Genomic DNA, 22,817 nt, shown 5'->3' on the forward strand with positions numbered 1-22,817 from the left:
AACAGCAGAGAATATCATAGTAAAAACAGGGAAGCTAGCAACAAGTGAACAATATAAAAAGGTATGGATAAAAAGAGAAATGAATAAAGAGGAAAGAGAGGGAAAAAAATGAAAAGGCAGTAAGCTAAAGAAAAAAACGAGAACAGAACGGAGTCAGAAAAAGAAGAATTCTATTGGAGAGTAGTGAATATGAAAGTGAGGAAATGGACCATAACAGAAACAAAAAAGAAACAGAGAATGCAATGGAAATAACAGAAAGTTAAGAGTGTCCTACACAAATATAGATGGATTAATAACAGGACTGAATGAACTGAACAAGTATCTGAAGGAAAAAGAACCGGACATAATGGGAATTGTAGAGACAAAATTAAAAGGTCCACTACCACCCAACAGCATAGGACACAATGCATATTTTGGATCAGCCCATCCATCTCTTTCTTGTATCATATATATTAGCCTTGAATAGAAACATATTAAATTGGTGACGCATGATCATCCTTGTCTGAATCCAAATTGCCTTGGATTTAGTACGTTGTTTTTTTTCTAAAAACTTTACCCATTTACTTTTGATAATTCTTTCACAGATTTTTGCTATTGTACTTGTTAGAGTGACTGGTCTATATTTTGTAGGTTCTTTATTTCCTCCTTTATTATAAGTACTATATTTGCTCTTTTCCAATCTTTTGGAAATTTTCCTTCTTTCAAGGAACTTTTTATTAAGGTTTGTATTTTGTCTGGCAGTTCATTCTTACATTCTTTCAAAACCCAGTTTGCTATTTCATCTGGTCCATGCGATTTTCTGACATCAAGATTACTCAAGTGTTTCATTATTTTGTTCTTTGTTACTTCTATTTCTTTCATAGGGGGAACTTTCTCTTCCCATTCGATCTCTCCAGGTTGTATGTTCTCCCTTGTAAACATATATACATACATATACCAAGGCTTTTTCCCCCTTACAAGGGAGGTAGCCAAAAATAAAAAGACATAAAAACATACCCACCCATTCCATCCCTGAATACACTCCACACCCCTCCACCCTCCCTTCCATCTTAGCACCTCCTGGATGACGGGTCATCCCTGCACCTTGTCCACTGCCCTGGGTCAGAAGTAGTGTCGCAAGGCACAGCACATCCACAGCAAGGCCGCTTCATTAAATCGGCGACCCCCCTCTCCGTCCCCCCATGCATAAAAAGAGAAGACGGGGAGAAATCCCTTCGGGTTGCGTCAAATTTTGCTCACGCATACTACCTCACCCACCATCCCCCCGCCCATTCCACCTCATGCATCACAACATCATCCATATACAACCATTCTCCATTCACCCTTGTCTTCTGTCCTCTCCCGTCCTTCCTCAACAGACATTCCCCTCTTCCCCAAAGCCCCCTTCACCCCATCCATCCACCTCATCCTAGGACGTCCCCTCATGTTCACTCCCTCCACATCTGCCTTCCACACCTCTTTTACTAGTCTTTCTTTACTCATTCTTTCCATGTGTTCAAACCATCCTAAATACTCTTTCATCCACACTACCTCCCAACTCCCTTTCCACCCCCGTTCTCCTCCTCACCACCTCATTCCTCACTCTATCTAGCCTAGTAACCCCCATCATACTTCTCAGACACCTCATCTCAAACACATCTAAACTCCTTCTCTCTTCCTCTCTTATGTTCCATGTTTCTGCTCCATACAATGCTGTTGGTACAATCACTCCTTCATACAGTCTCCTCTTAGCATCCATTCCCAAATGTCTATTCCTCATTACACTTTTTAATCCACCAAGGCATTTACTCGCTCCTCTCAATCTACATTCTACCTTCACCTTTTCCTGCCACATTTGCACCCAAGTATCTAAAACTATCCACTTCCTTCAGTTGCTCTTCCTTAATGCTCACTTTCAGTCTACTGCCACTTTCACCCCTTGTACATCTCATCACCTTACTTTTAGCCACATTTATCTTTGGCTTTCTTCTATCACATACTCTCCCAAACTCTGTCACCAGCTTCCTCAATCCCTCCACCGATCCTGCCACAAGCGCAGTGTCGTCCGCAAACAACTGGCTCACCTCCCACTTTTCTCCATTTTCTTTAACCATCTCCAATCCCTGACCCACTAACTTTGTATTTACTTCTCGCACTAACCCATCCATGTATAAGTTGAAAAGGCAGGGCAACATAAGGCATCCTTGACGAAGTCCCCACCTTTACCTCGAACCACTCACTCTCTCCATTTCTAATCCTGACACAAGCTCTACTACTCTCATAAAAACTCTTGACAGCTTCTAGAAGCTTTCCTCCTACCCATATATCTGCATAACCTCCCACAGTGCCTTTCTGTCTACTCTATCGTAAGCCTTTTCCAGATCCATAAAAGCCCAAAAAACATCCTTCCCCTTTCCTATGGCTTTTTCACATATCTGTCTTACCACAAAGATCTGATCTACACAACCTCTACCCGTCCTAAATCCACACTGTTCCTCACCAATTACTCCCTCTGTTACTCTCCTAATCTATTCAATCAAGATCCTCCCATAAGCCTTCCCAACTACACTTAACAAGCTAATCCCTCTGAAACTACTACATTCACACTTGTCCCCTTTTCCCTTGTAAAGTGGAACTATACAGGCACTCCTCCAATCCTCCGGCACTCTACCCTCTCTCCAGCAAACATTAAATAACCTCACCATCCAGTCCACCATCACCGTACCTCTTTTTTTTTTTTTTCTTTTTTTTAACATTCTGCATGGCATCCATCCAGACCAGGTGCCTTACCTGTTTTCATCATCTTAACAACTGCCTTCACTTCATCCTTCATTATTTCTCCTCCATTTTCCTCTCTCATCACGGTCATTTTCTTAGCATTTCCCACTGCATCTATCTTTCCCTTCCTATCCTCCTTCACATTTAGCAACTCCCTAAAATATTCTGCCTATCTTCCCCTTACTGCCTTTTCTTCCATTATCATCTCTCCATCTGCACCTTTTACCTTTTCTTCTCTACTTGATTTTCCTCCTCTTCCACTCTTAATTTCTTTCCAAAACACCGATATAAAATGCTTGTTCATAATTTCTGCCATTTGTATTTCCTCTGTGTATTCAACTCCTCCTTGTCTTAATTTATCTAATTCTTGTTTATTTTTCAGTTTGTTGTTTACAAATCTGTAAAATAGTTTTGGTTGATCACTGCATTTTTCTATGACATCTTTTTCATATTTTCTTTTTTCATCTCTGCACACTTGTACATATTTATTTCTGTAACTAGTGTATATTTTCCATTTTTCAGGTCTTTTGTGTTCTTCCATTTGGTCCAAGCTTTATCTCTTTTGCCTTTTAACTACTTGCAAGTTTTGTTGTACCAGCACTTTGCATATTCTTTTTCTTGTTTTTGTCTTGGGACATACTTTTCCACTCCTTTTTTTTATATAAATTTTTGTCAATATATTCCATTTCTCTTCCACTGTTGTATCTTTGTGTATTATTTCCCAGTTTTCTTTTTGAAAGAATTCTCTTGTTTTATAAAAAAAAAAAAAAAAAAATCACATATCAATCTTCCTTTTCTATGTTCATTTCTTTTCATGTATTTTTTCTCATTTAGTTCTAGTTCTATCAATATGTGGTCACTTTTCTTGTTGGTGCCTGGTATTCTATCTTTTCCACTATTTCAGGTTCTGATGTGATTATTAGGTCTAGTCTCGATGGTTATTCATTTCTATACCTAGTGTTCTCTTGAATCCACTGTGTCATTGTGTGGTCAATAATCATCTCAAGTAGAACACTTCCCCATGAGTCTTCTCCATCCTTTACTGTCATCTCTTTCCAGCAGACTTCTTTGCAATTAAAGTCGCCCATTATAACTATTCTTCCTCCATCTTCCATTACCTTGTTTAATGTTATTCTTGTGTCTTCTAACATACTTTTATGTTCACTCTCTTCCCACGCGGCTGTTTCTCCCACTTCCTACTCCAATCCTATACTTTATTTAGATCTCTCTGTAGTGACTCACAATCTTCTTCCGTGTTCACTTTTTTTAAGTTTTGCATCACCTGCAAAGAAGCTCATATAACTTTCAATTCCGTCATCCATATCATTGATATATATAGCAAACATTATCGGGGCCAGAACTGTTCCTTGTGGAACACCGCTTATTACTTCATACCATTTTGAGCGTTTATCTCTTATCACTACTCTCATTTTTCTTTCTTGCAAAAAGTCTTCCATCCATTTAAGCAGTTTGCCCTGTATTCCTCCTTCAGTTTCTAATTTCTTAAGCAACTTCTTATGTGGTACTTTGTCAAAGGCTTTTTTAGGTCTAGAAATGCACAATCAGCCCATCCATCTCTTTCTTGTATTATATCTATTAGCCTTGAATAGAAACATATTAAATTGGTGACGCATGATCGTCCTTGTCTGAATCCAAATCGCCTTGGATTTAGCACGTTGATTTTTTCTAAATATTTTACCCATCTACTTTTGTCAATTCTTTCACATATTTTTGCTATTGTACTTGTTAGAGAGACTGGTCTGTAGCTGGTAGGTTCTTCTTTATTTCCTCCTTTATATATAGGTACTATATTTGCTTTTTTCCAATCTTCTGGGACTTTTCCTTCTTTCAAGGAACTGTTTATTATGCTATGTATTTTGTCTGTAAGTTCATTCCTGCATTCTTTCAAAATCCAGTTTGCTATTTCATCTAGGCCATGCGATTTTCTGACATCAAGATTACTCAAGTGTTTCAATATTTCATTCCTTGTTACTTCTATTTCTTTCATGGGAGGACTTTCTCTATCCATTCGATCTCTTCAGGTTGTATGTTCTCCCTTGTAAACACTGATTTAAAATGCTTGTTCATAATTTCCGCCATTTCAATTTCCTCTGTGTATTCAACTCCTTGTCTTAATTTCTCAAAGTCTTGTTTGTTTTTAAGTTTATTGTTTACAAATCTGTAAAATATTTTTGGTTGATCTTTACATTTTTCTATGATATCTTTTTCATATTTTCTATTTTCCTCTCGGCACGCTTGTACATATTCATTTCTATAACTAGGATATATTTTCCATTTTTCAGGTCTTCCGTCTTTTTTCCATTTGGTCCAAGCTTTGTCTCTTTTGTCTTTTAACTCCCTACAACTTTTGTTGTACCAGCACTTTACATATTCTTTTTCTTGTTTTTGTCTTGGCACATACTTTTCCACTCCTTTTTTTTTTTTTTTTTTTTTTTTTTGTCAAAATATTCCATTTCTCTTCCACTGTTGTTTCTTCTTTGTATATTCCTTCCCAGTTTTCTTTTTGAAAGAATTCTCTTATTCTATCAAAGTTTGTTTTTTCATACATCATCCTTCCTTTTCTATATTGTTCATTTCTTTTCAGGTATTTTTCCTCATTTTGTTCCAGTTCAATCAATATGTGGTCACTTTTACTTACTGGTGTTTTATATTCAATCTTTTCTACTATTCTAGGTTCAGATGTGATTATTAGGTCTAGTCTCGATGGTTCTTCTTCATTTCTATACCTAGTGTTCTCCTGTATCCATTGCGTCATTGTATGGTCAATAATCATCTCGAGTAGAGCGTTTCCCCATGAGCCGTCTCCACCCTTTACTCTCATCTCTTCCCAGCAGACTTCTTTGCAATTAAATTCGCCCATCATAACTATTCTTCCTCCATCTTCCATTATCTTATTTAATGTTATCTTTGTGTCCTCTAACATACTTTTATGTTCACTCTCTTCCCATTAGCCTGTTTTCGGAGGCACATAATTTATCACAAACTTTCTGTTCTTATTTCTTTCTTACACTTCTATCATAATCATCTCTACTGTATTCTTTCCATATGTGACACACCTCACGTTTATATCCTTCTTAGTCAGAAACATAACTCCATCCCCTTGTTTTGTCTCTCTTTCTAATCCAATAATTATATGCGTCATTTCCTACACTGTTGGGTGGAAGTGGACCTTTTAATTTCGTTTCTACAATTCCCATTATGTCCGGTTCTTTTTCCTTCAGATAATCATTCAGCTCATTCAATCCTGCAATTAATCCATCTATATTTGTGTAAGACACTCTTAGTTTTCTGCCACTTCCATTGTATTCTCTGTTTCTCTTTTTGTTTTTCTATAGTATTTCGAATTTCCTTACTTTCATATTCACTACTCTCCAATAGAATTTCTCTTTTTCTGGCTCTGTTCTGTTCTCGTTTTTTTTCTTTAGCTTGTTGTCTTTTCATTTTTTCCTCCTCTCTTTCCTCTTTAGTAATTTCCCTTTTTATCCATACCTTTTTATATTGTTCACTGTCTGCTAGTTTCCCTGTTTTTGATAAGATATTCTCTGCCGTCGTTTGTGACCTGAATTTAATCTTAATTGGTCTGGTCATATCTATACTAAATTTTCCGAGTCTAAACTTCTCTTCAATTTGTTTCATAATTTCAGGCTCATCTTCCTGAACTAATTCTAGTAATCTGCTTACTTTTTCATTTTTCTCATTGATTCTTATGGTTCTATCTGGGTTGTGTTTCTCTTCCATTCCTATTATAATTATACACTTCTTTTTATCTGCTAAGTCTCTTACTATATTCTCCTTTTGTCTCATCACTTTAATAACTGAGTCTTCAGTTTGTTCTTTCATTTGCTGTTTAATTATGTCAGTAAATGCAACTTTACTGTTTTCTTGGATTGTCTTCCAACCCTTAACTTCTTTAGCTATAGCCTCTTTGTTTTCTTTATTATTCCTCTTTAATTCTTCATTCTCCTCTTTTACTTCTTTTAACTGTCTTTTTAGTTCTTCTATTTCATTAGTAAAGTTTTTGTTTGCCTTCTCTTGTGCTTCCAATCTTTCAACCCTTTCCGCAATTTTTGACATTCTACCGAACCTACTCTCCCAATGTTCGGTCATTTGTTCAAGTTTTTCTTCGAGTCTTGCCAGCCGGGGGAGGTTGGTATCCGCCCCCCCCTCATTAAATTCATGGAAATTATCATCCTCACCTTCTATTGTGCTACTCATATCTATGTTTCTAATCCTTACATTTTCGTCGTCACTAAATTAGTCCGGACTTCTTTTGTTTACATGAGGTCTGCCTGCCTGGACCAAGTCCTCTCCTTCCTCATTTCCCTCAGTTATCCCTCTCCTTCTCCTTTTTCCTCACTTTCCCACTACACCACAAGCAATCCCCCACTGTAAATACAATAGGTACTTCCTTTGCGTTGAGATACACGAGAATTTCACTTTTTCTTCAGGACGTCAATCCTCGCCGTCCATCCAACGGACGTCTGTTTATTTACCTAGTTGTATTTTACGGGAAGGGGAGCTATGCTCGTGAGGTCCCGTTTTCATATCTCATTTTATCTAAACTATTTTTAAATTCATGTATTGTTTTTGCACACACCACTTTCTCATCTAACTTGTTCCAACTGTCTATTACTCTGTGAGGAAAGCTGTTCTTTTTCAAATCTCTTCTATAGCTGTCTTTTTTTATTTTCTTTCCGTGTCCTCTTGTATTTCTGTCATCCCATTTTATCAGATTCTCTCTATCAGTAATTTCTATGGCTTTCATGATTCTGTAAATAGCTATCAAATCTCCTCTCTCTCTTCTTTGCTCTAGTGTCTGTAGTTCAAGTTTTTCTAGTCTCTCTTCATATGATAGTTTTGAGTGTTGGTGCCAATTTTGTAATTGCTCTTTGTATTCTTTCAAGTTTTTTTTATACATTTTTTGTACTTGGTGACCATATCGTTGCTGCATATTCCAATCTTGGTCTTATCAGGGTGATTAGAATTTTCTTCACCCTTTCTTCATCCAGGTATGTAAATGCAACTTTGATTGTTCTTATTAAATTATAAGTTTCTCCAAAAATCTTATTTATATGTTTCTCAGGTGACATATTATTCATAACAATGACTCCCAGGTCCTTCTCATTTTCTACTTTTTTTATTCCTTCTTCTCCCAATTTATATGATCCTGTTATTCTGTTTTTGCTTTTTCCAAATTCCATTATACTACACTTCTTTGTATTGAACTCCATCTCCCACTTCCTACTCCATTCCTGTACTTTATTTAGATCTCTCTGTAGTGATTCACAATCTTCTTCAGTTTTCACTCTTTTCAGTAGTTTTGCATCATCTGCAAAGAAGCTCATATAGCTTTCAATTCCTTCATCCATATCATTAATATATATAGCAAACATTATTGGGGCCAGAACTGTTCCCTGCGGAACACCGCTTATTACTTCATCCCATTTTGAGTGCTGGTTTCTTATCACTACTCTCATTTTTCTTTCTTGCAAAAAGTCTTCCATCCAATTTAGTAGTTTGCCCTGTATTCCTCCTTTAGTTTCTAATTTCTTAAGCAACTTCTTATGTGGAACTTTGTCAAAAGCTTTCTTTAGGTCTAGAAATGCACAGTCCGCCCATCCATCTCTTTCTTGTATTATATCTATTAGCCTTGAATAGAAACATATTAAATTGGTGACGCATGATCGTCCTTGTCTGAATCCAAATTGCCTTGGATTTAACACTTTGTATTTTTCTAAATATTTTACCCATCTACTTTTGATAATTCTTTCACAAATTTTTGCTATTGTACTTGTTAGAGAGACTGGTCTATAGTTGGTAGGTTCTTCTTTATTTCCTCCTTTATATATAGGTACTATATTTGTTTTTTTCCTTCTTTTCCTTCTTTCAAGGAACTGTTTAGTATGCTATGTCTGCCAGTTCATTCCAGCATTCTTTCAGTATCCAGTTTGCTATTTCATCTGGTCCATGCGATTTTCTGACATCAAGATTACTCAAGTGTGTTAATATTTCATACTTTGTTACTTCTATTTCTTCCATAGGGGGGACTTTCTCTTTCCATTCGTTCTCTTCAGGTTGTATGTTCTCCCTTGTAAACACTGATTTAAAATGTTTGTTCATAATTTCCGCCATTTCCATTTCCTCAGTGTATTCAACTCCCTCTTGTCTTAATTTCTCCAAGTCTTGTTTATTTTTCAGTTTATTGTTTACAAATCTGTAGAATAGTTTTGGTTGATCTTTACACTTTTCTATGATATCTTTTTCATATTTTCTCTTTTCCTCTCTGCACGTTTGTACATATTCATTTCTATAACAGGTATATATTTTCCATTTTTTGTCTCTTTTGTCTTTTAACTCCCTACATCTTTTGTTGTACCAGCATTTTACATATTCTTTTTCTTGTTTTTGTCTTGGGACATACTTTTCCACTCCTTTTTTTTCTTCAAAATATTCCATTTCTCTTCTACTGTTGTTTCTTCTTTGTATATTTCTTCCCAGTTTTCCTTTTGAAAGAATTCTCTTATTTTATCAAAGTTTGTTTTTTCATACATCATTCTTCCTTTTCTATATTGTTCATTTCTTTTTATATATTTTTCTTCATTAAGTTCCAGTTCAATCAATATGTGGTCACTTTTACTTATTGGTGTTTTATATTCAATTTTGTCCACTATTCTAGGTTCGGATGTAATTATTAGGTCTAGTCTCGATGGCTCTTCTTCATTTCTATACCTAGTGTTCTCCTGTATCCACTGTGTCATTGTATGGTCAGTAACCATCTCAAGTAGAGCGTTTCCCCATGAGCCGTCTCCACCCTTTACTGTCATTTCTTCCCAGCAGATTTCTTTGCAATTAAAGTCGCCCATTATAACTATTTTTCCTCCCTCTTCCATTATCTTCTTTAATGTTATCTTTGTGTCCTCTAACATACTTTTATGTTCACTCTCCTCCCATGAGGCTGTTTTTGGGGGCACATAATTTATCACAAACTTTCTGCTCTTCTTATCTCTATCTTCTACTTCCATCATTATCATCTCTACTGTATTCTTTCCATATGTGACACCCTTCACGTTTATATCCTTCTTAGTCAGGAACATAACTCCACCCCCTTCCTTTTTCACTCTGTTTCTAATCCAATAATTATATGCATCATGTCCTACACTGTTGGGTGGTAGTGGACCTTTTAATTTTGTTTCTACAATTCCCATTATGTCTGGTTCTGTTTCTTTCAAATAATCATTCAGCTCATTCAATCCTGTTATTAATCCATCTATATTTGTGTAAGACACTCTTAGTTTTCTGCCACTTCCATTGTGTTCTCTGTTTCCCTTTTGTTTTTCTCTTGTATGTCGACTTTCTTTAGTTTCATATTCACTACTCTCCAATAGAATCTCTCTTTTTCTGACTCCGTTCTTATCTCGTTTTTTTTTCCTTAGCTTCAAGTCTTTTCTGTTTTTCTTCCTCTCTTTCCTCTTTATTCATTTCCTTTTTTATCCATACCTTTTTATATTGTTCACTTGTTGCTAGTTTCCCTGTTTTGGATAGGATGTTCTCAGCCGTAGTTTGTGACCTGAATTTAATCTTAATTGGTCTGGTTTTGTCTGTACTATATTTCCCGAGTGTGAATTTCTCTTCGATTTGTTTCATTATTTCTGGTTCATCTTCCTGAACTAATTCTAGTAAATTTTTTACTTTTTCATTTTCCTCTTTGATTCTTGTGGTTCTATCTGGGTTATGTTTCTCTTCCATTCCTAATATAATTATACATTTCTTTTTGTCTGCTAAGTCTCTTACTATATTCTCCTTCTGTCTCATCACTTTAATAACTGAGTTTTCAGTTTGTTCATTCATTTGCTGTCTGATTATGTCAGTGAATACAACTTTGCTATTTTCTTGGATTTTTTTCCAACCCTCCTTGTTCTCCTTATTATTCTCTTTTAAGATTTTATTCTCATCTTTTACTTCTTTTTACTGTTTTTTTAATTCTTCAATTTCCTTAGTTAAGTTTTTTTTTCGCCTTCTCTAGTTCTTCCAATTTTTCAACTCTCCGTATAATGTTGTTAACATGACCGAACCTACGCTCCAAGTCCTCGATCATCTTATCGACCTTCTCTTCTAGTCTTGTCAGTTGGGGGGGGTTTGTGTCCCCCCCACCCTCTTTAAATCCCTGGAAAATATTATCATCACTTTCTACTGTATTGCTCTTATCTATACTTCTAATCTTTACATTTTTATTAGACATTTCATCGTCGCTCAGCTGGTCGGGAGGCCTTTTGTTTACCTTTCGCCTGTCTGCCTGGGCCAAGTCCTCTCCTTCCTCATTTCCTTCCATTTCCCTCAGCAATCCCTCCCCTTCTCCTCTTTCCCTACTTTCCTACTACCCCACGAGCAATTTCCCCCACCCTGTAAATACAATAGGCACTTCTCTTTGCGTTGGGATCCACGAAACTTCAATTTTCTTCAGAACGTCTTCTAAACCGTCCGTTCATTGAAGTGTGTGTGTGTGTGTGTGTGTTTGTGTGTGTGTATGATAGATAGAGAGAAGGGGAAGGCAGGAGTAGCCCAACAAACATTGCATTATATGCTGTTCCCTCAAAAGACGGCCTCTGGATAAGGCTCGAGAAATTGATAGTCATAATTTATTTCTTGGGTCTGGAACTATGGGTATTTCACTTAAATGTGCCCTAGACTTGTGATCTTGTCATATAGTGTCTTCCATTTCATAGAGAAATGCTGGTTGACGCCATGGCCAAGGCCGGGACAGATGCTGCTGTTCGAGTGCTGGTGGAGCAGATCAAAAGCCGCACCATTAGCACCGAGAGGTCTGCACAGGTCTTCATGGGTCTCACCAATAGCCTTCAGATGCCCGACCACTCCTTTCCACACCTCTTGGTGAGTCTCCATATCGGTCTCCACTTATCCCTATCTAAGTCGACCTGGGAGTTTCCATCTGTCAATGTCTAAGTTCAGGCTATAGTTTTCACTTACCCCTAGCCTGATGCAGAGACAACTTTTGAACTCCCCTCTTGCACTTTCGTGCAAGATCCAACCAAAACCTTTACACGAGTGTCTAATTGATCATATTTTTCTTTTCATTCTTCCAGGAGTTGCTCAAGAGCTTGGACATGGCTCAAGAATTTGATCTGACCTCCTCTCTGATCCTCAACATGGGGACAGCCATCAACCGGCTCTGCTTAGCTCCTTGGGCTGACGACTCCCAACAGAAACTCCTCCTGGGTCACCGATACTGCAATCCCAAAGTGATCCTCGCACAGTTCCTTCCCATCGTAGAAAAGGGTCTCCAGGTACAGCTTGTGAACCTTTCTCTCACTCACACACCATCATACATAAATTAAAATGTATGTATACTGACGAAACAATGATAAGATAATTTAGAAGACATCTCATAAGATCAAATACAGAATATGACCTAGATTAAATACACAGCATCACCAGAGAGAAAAAAACAACAACAGTAACAGATGTCACATTAGCCACATTTTTCTTTTGGTCTAGGCATTGAATTTTGGAATCGCTGAGCAACTTTATATCAAAGACAAATATACATTATGCATCCAAATACAAGTATATTTATATACATGTATGCATTCATATATATATATATATATATATATATATATATATATATATATACATATAGATATACATGTACACATGCATATTCATATGCATATACAATTACATACACAGATACATGTACACATACACATACCTTTACATATACATATACATTTACATACACATATACATATACAGACATATATCATATACATATACATGTACATATACTCTACACACACACACGACAGTCGAAGTGACAGCGAAGATTGGAACTCCAGATAAAACATCAATCTTCGTGTATATCAACGACGAGGGAGTACATTTCTGTATTATAGGAAAGGGGAAAGCTCGTGGTGTAGTGGGAAGGTGATGAAAAAGGAGAAGGGGAGGGATTACTGAGGAAAATGGAAGGAAATGAGGAAGGAGAAGACTGGGTCCAGGGGGCCAGGCGCCTTGTAAACAAACGATGGATTTTGGTGAAGAAGGAATTAGCAAAAATGTAAAGATTAGAAATATAGATAAGAGCAGCACAATGGAAGGTAAAGATAATAATTTCCAGGGATTTAATGAGGGGGGGGTTTACCAACCTCTCCCGATTAGCAAGACTAGAGGAAAAACTTGAGAAAATGACCGAACATTGGGAGAATAGGTTCGCTCAACTTACACGGATTGCGCAGAGTTGAAAAATTGGAAGAACTAGAGAAAGTGAACAAAAACCTAACTAAAGAAATAGAAGAATTAAAAAAACAGTTAAAAGAAATAAAAGATGAGAATCAGGAATTAAAGAGGAATAATAAAGAGAATAAAGAGTCCATAGCAAAAGAAGCACAGGGTTGGAAGAAAATCCAAGAGGACAACAAAATTGTATTTAATGGTATAGTGACACAGCAAATGAAAGAAACTGAGGGAATGCAAAAAAATCCAAGAGAGCAACAAAATTGCATTTAATGATATAGTAAAACAGCAGATGAAAGAACAAACTGAAGACACAGTTATTAAAGTGATGAGGGGGAAGGAGAATATAGTAAGAGACTTAGCAGGTAAAAAGAAGTGTATAACTATATTAGGGATGGAAGAAAAGTATAATCTAAATAGGACTACAAGAATAAAGGAGGAACAGGAAAAAGTAAATAATAGATTAGAAGTAGTTCAAGAAGATGAACCTGAAATAGGAAAACAAATTGAAGAAATATATAGTCTCGGGAAATAAAATACAGATAAGACCAGATCAATTAAGGTTAAATTCAGGTCACAAACGACAGCAGAGAACATCTTTGCAAAAACAGGGAAACTAGCAGACAGTGAGCAACATAAAAATGTATGAATAAAAAGAGAAATGAATAAAGAGGAAAGAAAGGATGAGAAAACAAAAAGACTAGAAGCTAAGGAAAAAAAACAGAAAAGAGCAGACAGAAAAAGAGAAATTCTATTGGAGAGTAGTGAATATGAAAGGGAGGAAATTGTTTATAGCAGAAAAAAATGGAAGGGAAACAGAAATTAAAGGTGTCTTACACAAATAGAGATGGATTAATAACAGGATTGAACGAACTGAATGACTACCTGAAGGAAAAAGAACTGGACATAATGGGAATTACAAAGACAAAATTCAAAGGTCCACTACCACCCAACAGTGTAGGACATGGAGCATATAATTGTTGGATAAGAAACAGAGAGGTAAAACAAGGGGTGGGGTTATGTTCCTGATTAAGAGGCATACAAATGTGAGGAATGTCACATATGGAAAGAATAGTGTAGAGATGATTACGATGGAAGTGGAGGACAAGGATAAGAAGAGCAGAAAGTTTGTAGTAAATTATGTGCCTCCTGAAACGGCTTCGTGGGAAGAGAGAGAACACAAAAATATGTTAGGAGACACCAGGATATCACTATGAAAATGGAAGATGGAGGACAAATCATTATTTGTCCTCCATCTTCCATTTTCTTACTTATTGATATCCTGGTGTCTTCTAACATATTTTTGTGTTCTCTCTCTTCCCACGAAGTGGGTGACTTTAATTGTAAAGAAATCTCCAGAGAAAACTGGAAATTTCGAGGATCTCATATAGTAAGAGAATTAGCAGATAAAAAGAAATGTATAATCATACTAGGGAATGAGGAAAATTATAATCTAAATAGGACTACAAGAATAAAGGAGGAAAAGGAAAAAGTAAATAGTATATCAGAAATAGTTCAAGAAGATAAATCAGAGATAGGGAAACAAATAGAAGAACTGCAGGGAAATACAATACCAGATAAGACCAGACCAATTAAGGTTAAATTCAGATCACAAACGACAGCAGAGAATATCTTAGCAAAAACAGGGAAAATAGCAGACGGTGAGCAATTTAAACAGGTATGGATAAAAAGAGAAATGAACGAAGAGGAAAGAGAGGATGAGAAAACAAAAAGACTAGAAGCTAAGGAAAAAAACGAGAAAAGAACAGAGACAGAAAAAGAGAAATTCTATTGGAGAGTAGTGAATATGAAAGGGAGGAAATGGTTCATAGCAGAGAAAAACAGAAGGGAAACAGAAAACACACGATGGAAGTAGCAGAAAATTAAGAGTGTCCTACACAAATATAGATGGATTAATAACACGTTTGAACGAACTGAATGATTATCTGAAGGAAAAAGAACCGGGCATAATGGGAATTGTAGAGACAAAATTGAAAGGTCCACTACCACCCAACAGTATAGGACAGGGTGCATATAATTGTTGGATTAGAAACAGAGAGGTAAAACAAGGGGGTGGAGTTATGTTCCTGACTAAGAAGGATATAAATGTAAGGAATGTCACATATGGAAAGAATAGTGTAGAGATGATTACGATGGAAGTGGAGAACAAGGATAAGAAGAGCAGAAGGTTTGTAGTAGATTATGTGCCTCCTAAAACAGCTTCGTGGGAAGAGAGAGAACAAAAAATATGTTGGAAGACACAAGGATATCACTAAGATAATGGAAGATGGAGGACGAATAACTATAATGGGTGACTTTTATTGTAAAGAAATCTGCTGGGAAGAGATGACAGTGAAGGGTGGAGATGACCTATGGGGAAATGTATTACTTGATATGATTATAGAACATACAATGACGCAATGGATACAAGAGAATACTAGGTATAGAAATGAGGAGGAACCATCGAGACTGGACCTAATAATCACATCAGTGAGTGCATAGAGGGTTTAGGGAGAAGTGTAAATGTAATAGTACTAAGAGACCTTAATGCTAGGGTAGGAAAGGAGCCAATTGACGGAGTGGTTGGGAAATGTGGAGTTCCAGGAAAGAATCGTAGTGGAGAGTTGATGGTGGAAATGTGTCTAGAAAGAGAGTTGATGATAGCAAATACAGTGTTTCGGAAGAAAGTCAAGCATAAGTACACATGGGAGAGGGTGGTGGAGGGAAAGGTGGTAGATAGAGCTTTAATGGACTATGTAGTGGTAAATAGGATTATGATAGGAAGAGTTAGGGATGTACATGTGCTAAGGGGAGAGGGTGGGGGAATATCAGATCATTTTCTGGTGGAAGGTAAGTTGAGAGTGGAGGACAGATGGAGGAAGAGGAAAGGGACAAAAGGTAGGGAGGTGCTTAGAGTGAACTCTTTAAACGAAGAGGAAAAGGAGAAGGAGTACAAGAGGAAGCTGAAGGAGGAGTGGGAGGGAGTGAAGGATAGAGTAGAGGTAGATGTGGAGGAGGAATGGGGATGGTTCAAGGAGGGAGTCACAAAGTGTGCAAAGATGGTGTGTGGAACAAGAAGGTCAGGAGGAAATAGAAGGAAGGGTAGTGAATGGTGGGATGAGGAAATGAAGAAGGTTGTAGAAGAGGAGAAGCGAGCTTACACAGATTGGTTACAAAATAGGACGAGGGAGTCATATGAGACGTAAAGAGAAAAGAAAAGAGAAGTAAAGAAAAAGGTAAAGGAGGCAAAGAGGAGAGTAGATGTAAAATGGGGTAAGAGTATGACAGAAAATTTTGAGAGTAATAAAAAGATGTTTTGGAAAGAAATTAAGAGAGGAAGAGGAGGCGAATCAAGTAGAGAAGAAAAGGTAAAAGGTGCAGATGGAGAGATGATAATGGAGGAGAAGGCAGTAAGGGGAAGATGGGCGGAATATTTTAGGGAGTTGCTATATGTGAAGGAGGATAGGGAGGGAAAGATAGGTGCAGTGGGAAATGCTAAGAAGATGAGAGTGATGAGTGAGGAAAATGGAGGAGAAATAAGGAAGGATGAAGTGAAGGCTGCAGTTAAGATGATGAAAGCAGGTAAGGCACCTGGTATGGATGGATGCCATGCAGAATGTCTTAAAAAGGGAGGTACAGTGATAGTGGACTGGTTGGTGAGGTTATTTAATGTTTGCTGGAGAGAGGGTAGAGTGCCGGAGGACTGGAGGAGTGCTTGTATAGTTCCACTTTACAAGGGAAAGGGGGACAAGCGTGAATGTAGTAGTTTCAAAGGGATTAGCTTGTTAAGTGTAGTTGGGAAGGCTTATGGGAGGATCTTGATTGAGAGGATTAGGAGAGGAACAGAGGGAGTAATTGGTGAGGAACAGTGTGGGTTTAGGACAGGTAGAGGTTGTGTAGATCAATTTTTTGTGGTAAGACAGATATGTGAGAAAGCTATAGGAAAGGGGAAGGATGTTTTCTGGGCCTTTATGGATCTGGAAAAGGCTTACGACAGGGTAGACAGAAAGGCACTATGGGAGGTTATGCGGATATACGGGATAGGAGGAAAGCTTCTCGGAGCTGTCAAGAGTTTTTATGAGAGTAGTAGAGCTTGTGTCAGGATTAGAAATGTAGAGAGTGAGTGGTTTGAGGTAAAGGTGGGACTTCGTCAGGGATGTGTTATGTCACCCTGGCTGTTCAACTTATACATGGATGGGGTAGTGCAAGAGGTGAATGCTAGGGTAGTGGGTCAGGGTTTGGAGATGGTTAAGGAAAATGGAGAAAAGTGGGAGGTGAGCCAGCTGTTGTTTGCGGACGACACTGCGCTTGTGACAGGATCGGAGGAGGGATTGAGGAAGTTGGTGACAGAGTTTGGGAGAGTATGTGATAGAAGAAAGCTGAAGATAAATGTGGGTAAAAGTAAGGTGATGAGATGTACAAGGGGTGAAAGTGGCAGTAATCTGGAAGTGAGTATTAAGGGAGAGCAACTGGAGGAAGTGGATAGTTTTAGATACTTGGGTGCAAATGTGGCAGGAAAAGGTGGAGTGAGGGTGGAGGCAGAATGTAGATTGAGAGAAGCGAGTAAATGCCTTGGTGGATTAAAAAGTGTAATGAGGAATAGACATTTGGGAATGGATGCGAAGAGGAGACTGTATGAAGGAGTGATTGTGCCAACAGCACTGTATGGAGCAGAAACATGGAACATAAGAGAGGAAGAGAGAAGGAATTTGAATGTGTTTGAGATGAAGTGTCTGAGAAGTATGATGGGGGTTACTAGGCTAGATAGAGTGAGAAATGAGGAGGTGAGGAGGAGAACAGGGGTGGAAAAGGAGCTGGGAGATAGGGTTGATGAAAGAGTATTAGGATGGTTTGGACACATGGAAAGAACGAGTGAAGAAAGACTAGTGAAGGAGATGTGGAAGGCAGATGTGGAGGGAGTAAACATGAGGGGACGTCCTAGGATGAGATGGATGGATGGGGTGAAGGGGGCTTTGGGGAAGAGGGGAATGTCTGTTGAGGAAGGACGGGATAGGACGGAAGACAGGGGTGAATGGAGAATGGTTGTATATGGAAAATGTTGTGATGCATGAGGTGGAATGGATGGGGGAATGGGGGGTGATGTAGTGTGTGTGAGCAAAAATTTGACGCAGCCCGAAGGGATTTCTCCCCGTCCTCTCCTTTATATGGGGGGACGGAGAGGGGGGGTCGCCGATTTAATGAAGCGGCCTTGCTGTGGATGTGCTGTGTCTTGCGACACTGCTTCTGACCCAGGGCAGTGGACAGGGTGCAGGGATGACCCGTCATCTAGGAGGTGCTAAGATGGAAGAGAGGGTGGAGGGGTGTGGAGTGTTTTCGGGGATGGAATGGGTGGGAATGATTTTATGCCTTTTCCTTTTTGGCTACCTCCCTGGTAAGGGGAAAAAAAGCCTTGGTATATGTATGTATGTATGTAGAACCCGAAATAAAACACCAATAAGTAAAAGTGACCACGTATTGGTTGAACTGGAACTAAACGACGAAAATGCATGAAAAAACGAACAATGTAGAAAGGGAAGATTGATGTATGAAAAAAAACTTTGACAAAATGACATAATTCTTTCAAAAAGAAAACTGAGAAAGGATACACAAGGACGAAACAACAGTAGAAGATAAATGGAGTATTTTGACAGAATTTTATAAAGAAGGAGTGGAAAAGTATGTGCCAAGACAAAAACAAGAAAAAGGATATGTAAAGTGCTGGTACAACAAAAGATGTAGGGAGTTAAAGGACAAAAGGATAAAATGGATAAAATGGAAAAAAGACAAAACACCTGAAAAAAATTGAAAATATATACTGGTTATGAAAATGAATATGTACAAGTGCGCAGAGAAGAAAAAATAAAATACGAAAAAAAAAATGTCATAGAAAAGTGTAAAGATCAACCAAAATCATTTTACAGATTTGTGAACAACAAACTGAAAAGCAAACAGGAATTAGAGAAACTACGACAAGGAGGAGTCGAATACACAGAGGAAATAGAAATGGCAGAAATTATGAATAAGCATTTTAAATCACTGTTTACAAGGAAGAACATACAACCTAGAGATATGGAAAGGGAGAAGAGAGTTCCCCCTATGAAAGAGATAGAAGTATCAAGAAATGAAATGATGAAACACTTGAGTAATCTCGATGTCAGAAAATCGCATGGACTGGATTTTGAAAGAATGCAGGAATGAACTGACAGACAAAATACATAGCCTCATGAACAGTTCATTGAAAGAGGGAAAAGTTCCAGAAGATTGGAAAAGAGCAAATATAGTACCTATATATAGAGGGGGAAACAAAGAAGACCCTACTAACTATGGACCAGTCTCTCTTACAAGTACGATAGCTAAAATCTGTGAAAGAATTATCAAAATTAGAGGGGTAAAGCAATTGGAAAAAAACAACTTACTAAATCCAAGACAATTTGGATTCAGACAAGGACAATCATGCGTCACAAACTTAACGTGTTTCTATTCAAGGCTAATAGATGTAATACAAGAAAGAGATGGATGGCCCACATAAGAAGTTACTTAAAAAATTAGAAACTACAGGAGGAATAAAGGGCAAACTGCTGAAGTGGATGGAAGACTTCTTGCATGAAAGAAAAATGAGAGTGGTGATATGAGACAAACACTCTAATTGGGATGAAGTGATAAGTGGCATTCCACAAGGAACAGATTTGGCCCCAATAATGTTTGCTATATATATTAATGATATGGATAAAGGAATTGAAAGTTATATGAGCTTTGCGGATGATGCAAAATTGTTGAAAAAATGAACATTCAAGAAGATTGTGAGTCGCTGCAGAGTGATCTCAATAAAGTATGGGAATGGAGTAGGAAGTGGGAGATGAAATTCAATATCAAAAAGTGTAGTATAATGGAATTTGGAAGAAGCAAAAAAAAAAAAAAGAATAGTGGGATCATATAAATTGGTAGAAAAAGAAACAAAAAAGTAGAAATGAGGACCTGGGAGTCATTATTATGAATATGTCCCCTGAGAAGCATATAAACAAGATTTTTGGAGAAACTTATAATCTAATAAGAACAATCAAAGTGGCTTTTACATACATGGATGAAGAAATGGTGAAGAAAATTCTAATCACTCTGATAAGACCAAGATTGGAATATGCAGCGACGATGTGGTCACAAAGTGCAAAAAAAATGTATAACAAACCTTGAAAGAATACAAAGAGCAATTACAAAACTAGCACTATCATATGAAGAGAGACTAAAAAAAATTGAACTACAGACATTAGAACAAAGAAGAGAGAGAGGAGACTTGATAACTATTTATAGAATCATGAATGGCATAGAAACTATTGATAGAGAGGACCTGATAAAATGGAATGATAGAAATACAAGAGGACACAGAAGGAAAATCAAGAAAGACAGTTATGGAAGGGACCTGAAAAAGAACAGCTTTTCTTACAGAGTAATAGACATCTGGAACAAGTTAGATGAAAAAGTGGTATCTGCAAAATCAATTCATGAATTTAAAAACTGTTTAGATAAAATGAGATATGAAGATGGGACACCACGAGCATATCTCCCCTTCCCGTAGAATACAACTAGGTAAATACAATTAGGTAAATACACACACACAAAAGGCATTTAAAAAAGTACCACAAAAAAAAAAAAACACTATTGAGAAAACTCAAAACAGGAGGGTTACAAGAAAAATTATTGAAATGGAAGGAAGATTTCTTGCATGGGAGAAAAATGAGAGTGGTGCTCAGGGATAAGAATTAGACCAGGGATGAAATGATAAGTGGAGTCCCACAGGGCTCAGTATTGGCCCCGATAATGTTTGCTATATATATAAATGACATGGGTAAAGGTGTAGAATATTAATCTGAGCTTCTATGCTGACGACGTAAAACTACTAAAGAAAACAAGCACAGAAAAAGACTGTGAATCGCTATAGAGAGACCTGGACAAAGTTTGGGAATGGAACCAAAAGTGGAAAATGAACTTCAGCGTTAAGAAATATATAATGGAGTTTTTAAAACATATATATATATATATATATATATATATATATATATATATATATATATGTGTGTGTGTATATATATATATATATATATATATATATATATATATACATATCAGGACAGTATAAAATTGGTACAAAGGAAGTAAAGAAAGCTCCGAAAAGGATCCAGGAGTAATTGTCACAAAAAAAAAAAAAATCCCCAGACAAGCACTTAAACAAAATAGTAAGAGAAATCTACATTTTAATAGGATTGTGGAGGGTTTGGTTCGGCATGGACAAGCCAGGGAAAATGACTCACAATAATACTAAAACTAAGGTTTAATAGTTAATATGCTCGGAGGGAACGGACATAGTTTCGTTTGGAGAAGGTCCGGAGTAAAGGCCTCATCAAGCGTCGTGGCTGTGGGCGAAGAGCCACAGGAGGGAATGAGACGACTTGCTGGCGGCTTGCTGGAGCGAACTGGTCCTGAGGCAGCTTGCTGGAGAGGACTGGTCCGGAGGCCTCTTACGGGAGAGAACTGCTGCATGGAGTTGAGCCCGGGAGAGAAGTCAGGAGAGATCTGAATCTGAATCTGAATCTCTAGGAAAGACCACCTCGCTTGCGCGGGATCGGTTTTTGTGGGAGGGGAAGAATGTCTGTAAGAAAATGAAAAGATAGTAGCGTATAAAAGAGGGCTATTGCCACCGGGCGATTTGCGAGCAATTAGGGGCTTGTTGGTGGTCGTGGCTTGGGAGAAATAGACCGGGAGCTTGGAGGGCAGCGCTTGACGCCGGGGTTAGGATTAGGATCACCAACGAAAGTTTAGATAATGGTAGGAGGCGTAGTAGTAGAGAAAGGTGGAAAAACGGAAAAATCTTTAGTGGGAGGTAAACTGAAATGAGAAGATGTAGTAGAAGAGAAAGTTAGAATGGAAGCGAATTTTAGTCGAAGAAAAAGTAAGTGTAGATGTTTGTGCGTGTGTTGTGGCTATGTTCGTGAGAGGTGTATGTATGTATCTTACGGGAAGTGAGTTGAGTTCACTTCCCGCGTGTAGAGGGCGGTCCTGATAAGCCACAGGTTGGGCGAGCGTTGCCTGTTTTTCCCCAGGTTTTGGGTTTGAAGTCCTGAAGAGCTGATCCAGTGCCGGTGCGAGGGGGGGCAGCAAGCGGTGTAACCCGCCTGCCAACGTCAACTAAGAGGTCGGTCGGAGAGTTGCCTGATGAGATCTGGATTCTGGATTCTGGATTCCTAGGAAAGACCACCCGCTTGCGCGGGATCGTTTTTTGTGGGAGGGGAAGAATGTCTGTAAGAAAATGAAAAGATAGTAGTGTATAAAAGAGGGCTATTGCCACTGGGCGATTTGCGAGCAATTAGGGGCTTGTTGGTGGTCGTGGCATTGGAGAACTGGACTGGGAGCTTGGCGGGAACGTCAAGGCCAGGAGGAAGAGCAGATTATATCACCAACGAAAGTTCAGAAAATGGTAGGAGGCGTAGTAGTAGAGAAAGATGGAAAAACGGAAAAATCTTTAGTGGGAGGTAAACTGAAATGAGAAGATGTAGTAGAAGAGAAAGTTAGAAAGGAAGCGAATTTTAGTCGAAAAAAAAGTAAGTGTAGATGTTTGTGCGTGGGTCGTGGCTATGTTCGTGAGAGGTGTGTGTGTGTAACTTACGTGAAGTGAGTAGAGTTCACTTCCCGCGTGTAGAGGGCGTTCCTGATTAGCCCCAGGATCTGCTCACCTCGGCGAAACGCCGACCTTTTAAAGGAGGCTGGCGGGAACGTGGGGAGCTTTCCAAGTTCCT

At 38.1% G+C, this 22,817-nt stretch overlaps 1 protein-coding gene across 2 annotated transcripts in view; it reads left to right on the forward strand.

Annotated features, from left to right (window-relative positions):
- LOC143036797 (hemolymph clottable protein-like) overlaps positions 1 to 22,817 on the forward strand; it is a 191,496-nt gene that overhangs the window by 35,875 nt on the left and 132,804 nt on the right. For both annotated transcript variants that reach the window (XM_076204540.1, XM_076204541.1), the window contains exons 10-11: positions 11,502 to 11,667; positions 11,880 to 12,080. In XM_076204540.1, the coding sequence (XP_076060655.1) occupies positions 11,502 to 11,667; positions 11,880 to 12,080 (367 nt within the window). The remainder of the gene's footprint in view (positions 1 to 11,501; positions 11,668 to 11,879; positions 12,081 to 22,817) is intronic.

This window comes from Oratosquilla oratoria, chromosome 21 (assembly GCF_046742065.1).
Source record: "Oratosquilla oratoria isolate Oo_2021 chromosome 21, ASM4674206v1, whole genome shotgun sequence".
In the NCBI taxonomy this organism is placed as follows: domain Eukaryota; kingdom Metazoa; phylum Arthropoda; class Malacostraca; order Stomatopoda; family Squillidae; genus Oratosquilla; species Oratosquilla oratoria.